This window comes from Tachyglossus aculeatus, chromosome X1 (assembly GCF_015852505.1).
Source record: "Tachyglossus aculeatus isolate mTacAcu1 chromosome X1, mTacAcu1.pri, whole genome shotgun sequence".
Classification (NCBI taxonomy): domain Eukaryota; kingdom Metazoa; phylum Chordata; class Mammalia; order Monotremata; family Tachyglossidae; genus Tachyglossus; species Tachyglossus aculeatus.
This window is the reverse complement of record NC_052101.1, coordinates 40,926,351-40,938,939: the sequence shown is the minus strand read 5'-3', so window position 1 is coordinate 40,938,939 and position 12,589 is coordinate 40,926,351. Positions and strand designations below refer to the sequence as shown.

Here is a 12,589-nt window from a genome sequence, read left to right as displayed (position 1 = left end):
GCTAAATTGTCTAAGAAAGAAACTATTGAAAAAAAATCTCACCCAGACATTCTCTCCTTTTTTTTATGGTATTCGTTAAGTGCTTCTTATGTGCCAGGCACGGCAGTAGATACAAGCTAATTAGGTTGGACATAATCCACGTCTCACACGGGGCTCACAATTCCAATCTCCATTTTACAGATGAAGTAACTGAGGCACTGAGAAGTGAAGTGACTTGTCAAAGGCCCCAGAGCAGATATGTGGAAGAGCTGGGATCAGAACCTAGGTCCTCTAACTTCCAGGCCATGCTCTTTCCACTAGGCCACACTGCTTCTCTTCCAACATTACTAAAGGAAGTTCATTGTGGACAGGGATCCTGTCTTGACAACTCTGCTGTATTGTATTCTCCCAAGTACTTGGCACTCTGCATACTGTAAGTGCTCAATAAACACTACTGATTGATTGATTGGTGGGTCTACTTTCTACATTAATTAATTAAGGTACTTGTTAAGCACTTACTATGTGCCAAGGACTGTTCTAAGTGCTGGGGAAGATACAAGTTAGCAGGTTGGACACAGCCCCTGTCCCACATGGGGCTCACACTCTTAATCTCCATTTTGTAGATGAGGTAACAGACCCAGAGAAGTTAAGTGACTTGCCAAGATCACACAGCAGACATGTGGTGGATTTGTGGTACATTTCATCAGGATACTGGCCATTTGGTTAGAAAACTGAACAGAGTTAATATGGGGAGCAAGGAAGGAGCCTTCTGATTAAACCCCCTTTTTTCCTGGACCTCCCATTTCACCAATCACCTTATGCATTTATCTCTTTGAGGGTTATTCATATACTTGGGTTATTCTCTCAATTTTTATAACTTCATCCATCAGGTGAGTGATGGAAGAAGGGTACTCAGAAGATTCCCAATATCTTTTGCAGTCCTTTTGTCCTCCCAGTAGACACTTGAGCAAGATCTTCCCACTGCTTCATTCTTGGAGTAAGTGAAACACACACTGTCAAATTCATTTTTCCAGTTGGGAAGTAATTTGGGCTAGGGGAGAGAGCGCAGCACTGGGACCCTGGAAACCAGGGTCCTAAATGAAAACTGCATCTGCTTTGGAATTTCTTTAAAGGTTCAAGATGATGAATAATAATGATAATTAAGGAACACTGAATTAGTGAATACATAATTAACACTTATTTTTTACAAGACCAAATGCAGTTCTGACCTTCATATGTCTTTTAAGTTGATGGCAATAGCATTTTTTCCTCTGTGACTTTTCTCCCTTGCTGGCTCTTCGGTTTCCACTAATCTTGGCTCCACCACTTATCTGCTGCATGACCTTAGGCAAGTCAACTTCTACGTTCCTCAGTTTCCTCATCTATAAAATAGGGAATCCTCATTCTCTTTCCCCTTTAGGTTGTGAGTCTCATGTGGGGTGGAGACTGCATCTAATCTGCTTGTATTTTATCTTCCTCAGTGTTTAGCCTAGTTTTTGTCACACAGAAGCAGCATGGCCTTTTGGAAAGAGCACAGGCCAGTGATTCAGAGTATCTGGGTCCTAATCCCGTCTCTGCCACTTGCCTGCTGTGTGACCTCAGGCAAGTCACTTAACCTCTCTGTGCCTCAGGTTCCTCATCTATAAAACAGGGATGCAATGCTTGTTCTTCCTCCTACTTAGGTTGTGAGCTCCACATGGAACAAAAATTATGTCTGACTGGATTAACTTGTATTTACCCCAGCATTTAGATCAGTGCTTAAGGCAGATAATACCATAATAAGTGCTTAGTACCACAATCACCATTATTTTATTATTATCACTAAGATAAGATGGTAGAGTACTGAATGAATGGGCAGGCAAGAGTCTGATAAACACAGACTCTTAATTAATCACCTTTTCCCCCTTATTCGCTGCTTGTCATTCAAAGAAAATGGAAGACAGTAAGGAGAAACCCGTTTGGTTTGAAATTCTGGTTCTAGACCAATGATACGTTTCCTGTGCTATGAGGCCGTCCCTGAGGACACGCTACATTGCTTCCAAGTCCATTCCTGGGGATAATCAGGAATTCGTTTCAGAAACACGGACACTCTACATCCTGGGAAAAGGACTGGAGAAAGATGGGATGAGGCAGCTAGTTGTTCATAAGACACAAATCTTCCCTCGACCCAGCAAGAAGACACAAGTCTACCAGTCATATTACCTGTTTCTGCCATTGCTCCACTTCTTTCTGGATTCTGGTGGAGGGGAGGACTCTGGGGAGTTTGGAGAGTCATGGCAGAAGTAGATAACGGTGGGACTTCCTGCTATGGGCACTGCCATAACCATAATAATTTTGGTATTTGCTGAATGCTTACTATGTGCCAAACACTATACTAAGTTCTGGGGTAGAGACAAGATAATCAGGTCTGATACAGCTCCTGTCCCCACATCCGGCTCACGGTCTCAGTAGGAGGAGAGCTGGTGTTTAATCCCCATTCAACAAATGAGGAAACTGGGCCCAGAGAAAGTTATGCGGCTTGCCCGAGGTCATCGGCAGCAGCGTGGCTCAGTGGAAGGAACACGGGCTTTGGAGTCAGAGGCCATGGGTTCAAATCCCAGCTCCTCCAATTGTCAGCTGTGTGACTTTGGGCAAGTCACTTCACTTCTCTGGGCCTCAGCTACCTCATCTGTAAAATGGGGATTAAGACTGTGAGCACCCCGTGGGACAACCTGATCACCTTGTAACCTCCCCAGCGCTTAGAATGGTGCTTTGCGCATAGTAAGCACTTAATAAATGCCATCATTATTACTGTCGGCAGAACCACGATTAGAACAAGGGTCCTCCAACTCTCAGGCCAGCACTCTTTCCACTAATCAATCTATCAATCAATCAATCGTATTTATTGAGCACTTACTGTGTGCAGAGCACTGTACTAAGCACTTGGGAAGTACAAGTTGGCAACATATAGAGACAGTCACTACCCAACAGTGGGCTCACAGTCTAAAAGGGGGAGACAGAGAACAAAACCAAACATACCAACAAAATAAAATAGAGTAATAAATATGTACAAACATATATACATATATACAAGCCTTCCAACGCTGTTTCTCCAAGCTCGTGGCTAACTGTGGCAGCAGGGCTGAGGTCGAAAGGGAAGACTGAACCCCCCTTGAGCCCCATCATCTGCTGATAGTCACAGGGGCCGTGCTGGGGGAGACCACAGTGGCCAAGTGGCTACAGCTTCTGTTTTCACCTACTCCTGGCATTGTAGGCCAACTTTACGATCAGGACATCGCCAAGGACACATGCCTTTGGGTGGTCACCTCCCTATCCAGGAGAAGCCCCTGCTTCCCAGGGGCTTGGCTGAGTCCATGTACCCCCAGGACCAGACCTCTGCAGCACCTAAGCCCACCCTCCGCAGGAGCAGAGGGCGAGTGGTGCATCCCCCTACTCTTCACAGACTTTCAAGTATTGTAAGGATTCTATTTCTTGGACTGGAGAGGGAGAAGAGGGGCATAATAATAAAGCTGTTGTATTACTTAAGTGCTTACTATGTGTCGGGCCCTGTTCTAAGCGCTGGGGTGGATACAAGCAAATTGGGTTGGACTCAGTCCCTGTCCCGCATGGAGCACACAGTCTTATTCCCCATTTCACAGATGAGGTAACTGAGGTACAGAGAAGTGAAGTGACTTGCCCAAGGCCACACAGCAGAAAAGTGGTGGAGCCTGGACTAGAACTCATGACCTTCTGGCCATGCTGCTTCCCCTACAAGAGAAGGAAAGACTGTGAGCTCGCTGTTGGGTAGGGACCGTTTCTATATGTTGCCAACTTGTCCTTCGCAAGCGCTTAGTACAGTGCTCTGCACACAGTAAGCACTCAGTAAATACCATTGAATGAATGAATGAATGAATGAAAGGAAACTAAGGAAAGGGAGTGGGAAAATCCTCACACTGCTCTAGAGAAAGATTTCCTAGCAGCATTTGTTTAAATGTTTTCAGTGTTTAATGTTCTTAAACTATTCTTGGTTTTGGTGTTTTGTTTCTCCCTATCCCTAGATTAAGAGCTCCTTGTGGGCGAGGACTGTTTTGGATTCTTTAATGTTTGTACATTCTCCAGAGTCTAGAGAAAATGGAGTCTTCCACTGGAGCATCAGATGAGACATCCGCAAAAGAATTGATTGTAGGGATAGTGGTTTTCACCGTGCCACTCACCCTTTGCTTAGACCAGCATTATACAAACTGTGGGTCCTGAATAAATGACTTTGATGTTGATAATCAAATCAACATCACAGAAAACAAATTCTAGGAACAACTCCAAGAATCAGAGACCATTAAAAGCAGAGAAGCCACTACAACTTCTAGTCAGGGAATTAAAACGCAACATTACAGTAACACACACTCACTTCTATTCCCAACGCAACCATGAACAGGAAAGTAGAGGGGAGATTCGGGTTAGAAAAAGTGAGAAGTTAAGGACCTGGCCCTTAGAATTCCACATAGACTAGAGTCTGGGAACACAGTTTGGCAAAAGCCTAGGAGACATTGCAAAGTTTTGGGCCTGACTGGTTTTTTTTTTAAGTCTGTTAGGCCTACATTAAAGAGAGTGACTCTTCCTTTGGAAAAAAAAATGGTATTTATTAAGTTCTTAGTAAGTGCGAGGCTCTGTACTAAGCACTGGGGCAGCTACAAGCTAATAAAGGTGGACAGGCACTGGGGCAGATACAAGCTAATAAAGGTGGACAGGTGGGACTCACGGTCTTAATTTCCATTTTACCGATGAAGTAACAAGCACAGAGAAGTGAAGTGACTTGTCCAAGGTCACGCAGCAGACAACTGGAAGAGCTGGGAGTAAAACCCAGATCCGTCTGACCCCCAGGCCTGAGCTCTTTCTACTAGGCCACACTTACTGGCTGCTCACTGGCAAACGGCTGAAAAATTCTCATTCCCTAGTCTTTGTTTGGGTTTCACCAGTTCAAAAGAAAATGGAAATCAAATAGAAAAGGACATAGACTTGATAAATGTTGGGATTTAAAGACTGCTTACTAAATGCACAGTCCTTTACTGTCCATGGGGGTAATCAAGAGAGTCGGAAGGATCTGGGTTCTAATCTTGGCTCCACTAACCTGTCTTTTGTGTGACCTTGGACAAGTCACTTAACTTCTCTGTGTCTCAGTTACTTCACCTGTTAAATGGGGATTAAGGTTTTGAGCCCCATATTGGGAGATGGATCGTGTTTAACCTAAGTAGCTTGTATCTACCCCAGAGCTTAGTACAGTGCCTGGCACATAGTCAATGCTTAACAAATCCCACAAAAAAATAAGTCAATTAAGACCCAGTCCCTGGTTCCAGAAAGAGCTCAAATTCTAAGTGGGATTAACAGACATTCTTAGTTTTATGGGCAGACACGAAGAATGATAAGAACAGAATCCAAACCATGATGAAAACAAGTTAAAATTCCACAATCCAACAGATCAAGAAAGTAAAACAGCAGTATGTCAAACATTATCCGGTGGGGATAATTTGGTGTATTTCACCGCTCCAGGCACAGAGTCCCTTGGGGAGAAACAGCTACAACCTTCCCAGTGCCTTAAAAATCGTGGAGAGGATTCTGTCTATCCTCTGCTCCTCCCATGCCATCTCCCTTGCTTAGCTGGATATCGGGCAACGGGGGGGAAGATGAGAAAGTGAAGACAAGGGAGGGGTTTGGGGATAGATACTCCCTCCTTGGAAGGATTCAGCTCTGGGATACCCAGGGCAGGTTCCACAGGACCCGATGGCTAATCCCGGTCGAAACAAAGCTCCACAAGCTTTGTTTCTCACGGGGGTGAGAAACAGCAGAGAGGAGCTAGGGGGTGGGAATAGCCCCAGTAAGGCATCGGCGTGGGGACTCAGCAGAGGTCACAGCCGGGCCATGACCCCCACCAGAGCTCAGACCCACACAGATACTCTGACAAACAACATCCACACGCTCCCCAGATGCACCAGGTTTAGCTGGCTGGGTCCCACAGGGACAAGTTACGGTAATAAAAATGATGGCATTTGTTAAGCGCTTACTATGTGCGAAGCACTGTTCTAAGTGCGGGGTGGATACAAGGTGATCAGGTTGTCCCACGTGGGGCTCACAGTCTTCCTCCCCATTTTACAGATGAGGGAACTGAGGCCCAGAGAAGTGAAGTGACCTTGGCCGAAGTCACACAGCTGACAAGTGGCGGAGTCGGGATTAGAACCCATGATCTCTGACTCCCAAACCCAGGCTCTTTCCACTGAGCCACGCTGCTTCACCAGCTGGCCGTGTCCAGTTCCAATAAACAGACATATTGTGGTGGTAGGTGAGAGCCTCGGACCCTTTGCAGGCCTGGGAATCAGAGCAGATTAAATTAATCTGGTTGGATGCAGGCTCTGCCCCATATGGGGCTCACAGCCTTGAGAAGAAGGAGAGCCGACATCGAATCCCCATTTCACAGATGATGTAATTTAAGTGACTTGTCCAAGGTTTCATAGCAGCCAAGTGGCAGAACTGGGATTCAAACCCAGGTCCCGTGCCCTTTCTGACCTGGGTGATTCCCTCCGGTAAAACCAAAATGGGTCACTGGAGGTGAGCGGGTTGGCTGGCTCGCTGCGTGGCTGATGGGCATCTGAGAGGCAGATTGGGTAGCTCGGTGAAAGCGTGAGGAGCGTGGGTCTGCGACAGGCGAGTCAGATGAAGGAAGACAAGGAGTGGAGGTAAGAGAATTGGAGGAAACAGGGAAGATGGAGGAAGGAGAGGGTTAGGGGGCGGGAGAGCATCAAAGACAAGGAGAGACAAAGGCGAGAGAGGAGGGAAGCTGAGTAATGATGGGGGGAGAGGAGCAGGGACAAAACAGGGGCAGAGACAATGAGGGGATAAATGACAACGAGTCTCTGAACAGCACAAGAGGCGGTTCCAATAATAGACAGCGGAGATCCCGGCCTCTGGGTCAAGCTAGAAAGGGGGCAAGGGAGACTACTTCTCCCGGTGCTGGAGGACAAGGAAATACGGTACTTTCCCTAGATCCTGTCACTAGCTGACAACACACTGTCAAGCAGCCGCCCCAGACAGAAAGACAGGAGCCAAAGGCCTTGGGAAATCTGAAAGAATTAGCCCAGCCCTGTGGCCCACACTTCCGTTTCTCTCCTAACAGGGTCCTGATGCTCCACCGTGAAAGCTATTCTTGAGCCAAAAGAAACGTTCAGTCACTCATTCATTCGTTCATTTGTATTTACTGAGTGTTTATTGTGCGTGCAGCACTGTACTAAGCACTTGGAAGAGTATAATATAGCAATAAATAGACATATTCCCTGTCATGGTTACCTTGGGTTCTGTCGAGATGGTCTGCTTTAAAGCACCAACAGACACACTGGTGGCAGTCCTCTAGGTTCTTACTGGTGGCTGGGCAAATCCACCCCAGTCGCGGCATTTTCCACACCTCCCTTTGGAGACCACGATCCCCAGGCCCAGAAACGAGGCTCAATCAATCAATGGTATTTACTGAGCACTTACTGTGTGCTAAGCACTGTACTAAGCGCTTGGGAGAGTACAGCATAATAGAGTTGGCTCCCTGCCCACAACGAGCCAGCTCTTTCCCAGACTGTGAGCTTGTCTCCTTGTAGGCAGGGAACATGTCTACCAAACTCTGTTACATTGTACTCTCCCAAGGGCTTAGTACAGTGCTCTGCATACAGTAAGCACTCAATAAATATAATGGATTGATTGCCCGGGATTGTATCTGACTTAATCATCTTGTAGCCCAGGGCTTAGTACTGTGCCTGACACATAGTAACAAATGCTATTATAATAATTATTATTATCATCATTTTCCGGGGGGTCCTTAGTTGGGGAAGCAATTGAAAGAACTTGAAAAGGACTGTGTGTGTGTGAGTGTGTTTATATGAGACACAAACTCTGCCTCAGACCAAATAACTTGAAAGAGGGTGTAAATCTGGGGGCCAAGGAGCAGTCAGGCCTCCAGGGGCGGAGAACCAAATAATCCCGCACTATCTCACTGCAGGTTTCCAGGAACTGTGGTTGCTGAGGGTGGGGATTTAGAGGGAGAAAGAGCAGAATGTACTGGAAGCTAAATCCGAAATCCCTCTCCACGTCACTTTTTATTAATGGGGGCCAGCGTGTGTTGAAAAAAGGTGGATCTGCCTTAGTCTATGCTCTTTTTTTTAATGCAGTGAGCTCTATTATTTTTGAGTAAACCAAATAGAATCAGGGGAAAGATATTCTCAGGTGCCTCACTGTTCCCCAGAAGGCACACACCCATCCTCTCATTTTCTTTTTTTAACAAGTCTCGTTGTCCTGATGAATTCCCTAGTCACTTGATCCAGGTGGGCAGGGAACGCATCTATCATCTCTATTGTACTGTGATCTCCTAAGTGCTTAGCACGGCGCTCAGCACACTGTAATCAGTGGTATTTAAGCACTTACTGTATGCAGTGCACTCTACTAAGCATTTGGAAGAGTAGAATATGAGCCAGTAGACCCGTTCCCTGCTCACAATGGAGTGAGCATTCAATAAATACCATTTATTGATAAACTGATTTGCAAGACGAGCAATCCAGCAGGCTGCATTTCAGCAAGAGACGCTTACATTTAGGGTAGAAACAGGCAGCCACGCCCACCTCAGTGCTGAGATGATTCGGATGGAGATGGGAACACAAATACAAATTAAGATTGGGAGGTTGTGAAGAATGGACCCAAGCAAAAACCTCCCTCGCCCCAACACAGTCTTGGGCTGGACAGGTGGACCATGTGAAGCTTCGAAGACGGGGCATCAGTCGTTATTTCCCGAATAGGAGAGGGCTGAACAGATCGGTGAGACACCCGGAGAAAAATGACTGCTCTCCTTGGTTTAGACAAAATGTAGGAATTTCAGTGCAACTGCATTCCAAACATAAGGATGGGCAGGAGGCAAGCGAGCTGCAGATCCTGCCCTTAAATATCAAGAAAGCATCCCTTCCTGGGGCTAATCTTTAAAAGATTAAGCATACAAACTGAGGATGTGCACGTCAATCATGTTCATTATTAATATGACCAACGGTCCCCTTTGATGGTGACAATCTGAGTGGCACCTCTGGGTTGATGAATGGATAATGAAGCCCTCATGTAATAATTCCCGGGGAAGCTGGCCAGAGAACCAAAAAGAAATGAATAAATGAATGAAATAAAACGCACAAAGAGAGGAAAAAGGTTTTTATTTCAGAACTCGACCCGAAGGTTTCCACTTCAGAAGCGGAACTGGGCAAGGCGAAACGATAGTGATTTGTTACTCCTTAGGCATTTCATTTCGGATCACAGACACCCACCCCCCACACCCAATGCAGTCCAGGCATCTGGGGTTTGGCATTAAAGTCGTAGGAGGCAATTACTGAAACGCCCAACCTCCTCCCTCTCAATCCCAAAAACCACACCCTGGGGTTTCGGAGAGTTAACACGTTTCTTAATTGGCACACAGCAGCATCATCCCTCATGGGCAACCTCCCCTCCGCCCCCCACCCCCAAAAGCCATTTCTGACATCCCTCCTCTGCAACAAAAACAAAAAAAAAGCCATTTCTGACATCCCTCATCTGCAAAAAAAACAACAAAAAAAAGCCATTTCTGGTACACCCACGCCCAAAGCAGTCCAGATATCTGGGGTTTGGCCTTAAAATCGTAGAAGGAGGCTACTGAAATGCCAAACCTCTTCCCTCTTAACCCTAAAAACCATGCCCTGGGGTTTCAAAGAGTTAACACAGTTGGTAATAGGTACACGGCAGCAGCATCCCTCATGGGTAACCCCCCAAAAAGCAATTTCTGGCATCCTTCATCTGCAACAAAAGCAACAGTGCTCTGCACACAGTAAGCACTCAATAAACACAATTGAATGAATAAACGAACAAACGAAAAAAAAAAAGCCTTTCTGGTACCCCCACACCAAGAGGAGTCCAGGTATCTGGGGTTTGGCCTTAAAATCGTAGAAGGAGGCTACTGAAACGCCCAACCTCCTCCTTCTCAACCCTAAAAAACCATGCTCTGTGGTTTTGGAGAGTAAACACACTTGGTAACAGGTACAGAGCAGCAGCATCCTTCATGGGCAACCCCGAAATAAGCCATTTCTGGCATCCTTCATCTGCAATTAAAAAAACGCATTTCTGGTATACCCACACCCAATGCAGTCCAAATATCTGGGGTTTGGCCTTAAAATCGTAGAAGAAGGCTACTGAAACACCCAACCTCCTCCCTCTCAACCCTAAAAAACATGCTCTGTGGTTTTGTAGAGTTAACATGCTTGGTAACAGGTACAGGGCAGCATCATCCCTCATGGGCAAACCCCCCCCCCCCCCCCAAAAAAAGCCATTTCTGGCATCCTTCATCTGCAACAAAAGCAACCCCCAAAAAGGCCATTTCTGGTCCCTCCACACCCAGTGGAGTCCAGGCATCTGGGGTTTGGCCTTAAAATCATAGAAGGGGGCTACTGAAACACCCAACCTTCTCCTTCTCAGCCCTAAAAAACCATGCCCTCTGGTTTTGGAGTGTTAACCCTTTTGTTAACAGATACATGGCAGCATCATCCCTCATGGGCAACTCCCCCGCCCCAACCAAAAGCCATTTCTGTCATCTTTCATCTGCAACAAAAGCAACCCCCCAAAAAGGCCATTTCTGGTACCTCCACACCCAGTGGAGTCCATGTTAACAGACACATGGCAGTATCATCCCTCATGGGCACCCCCCTCAAAAAGCCATTTCTGGCATCCTTCATCTGCAACAAAAGCAACCCCCAAAAGGGCCATTTCTGGTCCCTCCACACCCAATGGAGTCCAGGCATCTGGGGTTTGGCCTTAAAATCGTAGAAGGGGGCTACTGAAACGCCCAACCTCCTCCTCCTTCTCATCCCTAAAAACCCATGCCCTCTGGTTTTGGAGTGTTAACCCTTTTGTTAACAGATACATGGCAGCATCATCCCTTATGGCCAACCCTCCCCAAAAAGCCATGTCTGGCATCCTTCATCTGCAACAAAAGCAACCCCCAAAAGGGCCATTTCTGGTCCCTCCACACCCAGTGGAGTCCAGGCACCTGGGGTTTGGCCTTAAAATCGTGGAAGGGGGCTACTGAAACGCCCAACCTCCTCCTTCTCAGCCCTAAAAACCCATGCCCTCTGGTTTTGAAGTGTTAACCCTTTTGTTAACAGATACATGGCAGCATCATCCCTTATGGCCAACCCTCCCCAAAAAGCCATGTCTGGCATCCTTCATCTGCAACAAAAGCAACCCCCAAAAGGGCCATTTCTGGTCCCTCCACACCCAGTGGAGTCCAGGCACCTGGGGTTTGGCCTTAAAATCGTGGAAGGGGGCTACTGAAACGCCCAACCTCCTCCTTCTCAGCCCTAAAAACCCATGCCCTCTGGTTTTGAAGTGTTAACCCTTTTGTTAACAGATACATGGCAGCATCATCCCTTATGGGCAACCCTCCCCAAAAAGCCATGTCTGGCATCCTTCATCTGCAACAAAAGCAACCCCCCAAAAGTCGATTTCTGGTCCCTCCACACCCAGCGGAGTCCAGGCATCTGGGGTTTGGCCTTAAAATCGTAGAATGGGGCTACTGAAACGCCCAACCTCCTCCTTCTCAGCCCTAAAAAACCATGCCCTCTGGTTTTGGAGTGTTAACCCTTTTGTTAACAGATACATGGCACAACATCCCTCATGGGCAACCCCCCCCCCCCAAAAAAAAAGCCATGTCTGGCATCCTTCATCTGCAACAAAAGCAACCCCCAAAAAGGCCATTTCTGGTCCCTCCACACCCAGTGGAGTCCAGGCACCTGGGGTTTGGCCTTAAAATCGTAGAAGGGGGCTACTGAAACGCCCAACCTCCTCCTTCTCAGCCCTAAAAAACCATGCCCCCTGGTTGGGGGGAGTTGACACGCTTGGTAACAGGTACAGAGCAGCAGCATCCCTTAGGGGCAACTCCCCCCAAAAGCCATTTCTGGCATCCCTCATCTGCACCAAAAACAACTCCCAAAAGGAGAGGGGGAGGAAGAAAGGGGATTTCTGGTGCCGGCTGACGGTTCCTTTGTTCACCTTGCAAAGATGGAGTAGCCACCCTTGCCCAGCCCACCAGGCTGCCCACCCCTAATTCCACCAAGATTAGAATTCAAGGCAAAGGAGACGAAGCCCAGCTGCAGGCCTGGGGGTAACTCACGGTGATGCGGGGGATGTTCTTCTTGCCTTGGTAGGACATGATGACCCGAAACCGCGCTGCGCCCGCTTCGCCAGGACCCGGCCCCTGTCCGCACCGACGGCAGGTGGAGCGGGCGGGCTGGTCGACTCTCCTCCCACCCAGCCACCCCCCCGCGCAGGAGAGCACAGTGGTACGGCCCGCCCCGCCCAATACGCAGGGAGGGACGGGCGACGCTGCGCTGTCGCCGCTCGGCCGGCAGGGGGCGCGGGGAGAGCCCGCCGCCCGCGCAGGTGGAGCGGGCGCGCCCGAGGATTTTGCCCCCCCCCCCCCCGCGCGCGTCGGGGCTGCAGTGGTATCGCCCGGCCGCGCCCCCTGTAGGCCACGCCCCCTAGGCCCGCCCCGCCCAATAAGAAGGGAGAGGCACGGAGCGCGCGGTGTCGCCGCTCGGCCGGC

General features: G+C 48.0%; 1 protein-coding gene across 1 annotated transcript in view; it reads right to left on the bottom strand.

The window, feature by feature from the left end:
• The window catches only part of DPYSL3 (dihydropyrimidinase like 3), a 56,964-nt gene extending 44,696 nt beyond the window's left edge, over positions 1–12,268 (bottom strand). Inside the window, exon 1 of the mRNA XM_038740166.1 lies at positions 12,158–12,268. Coding sequence (XP_038596094.1) covers positions 12,158–12,196 — 39 coding nt within the window. The 5' untranslated portion in view covers positions 12,197–12,268. The remainder of the gene's footprint in view (positions 1–12,157) is intronic.
• Positions 12,269–12,589: the final 321 nt, after the last annotated feature.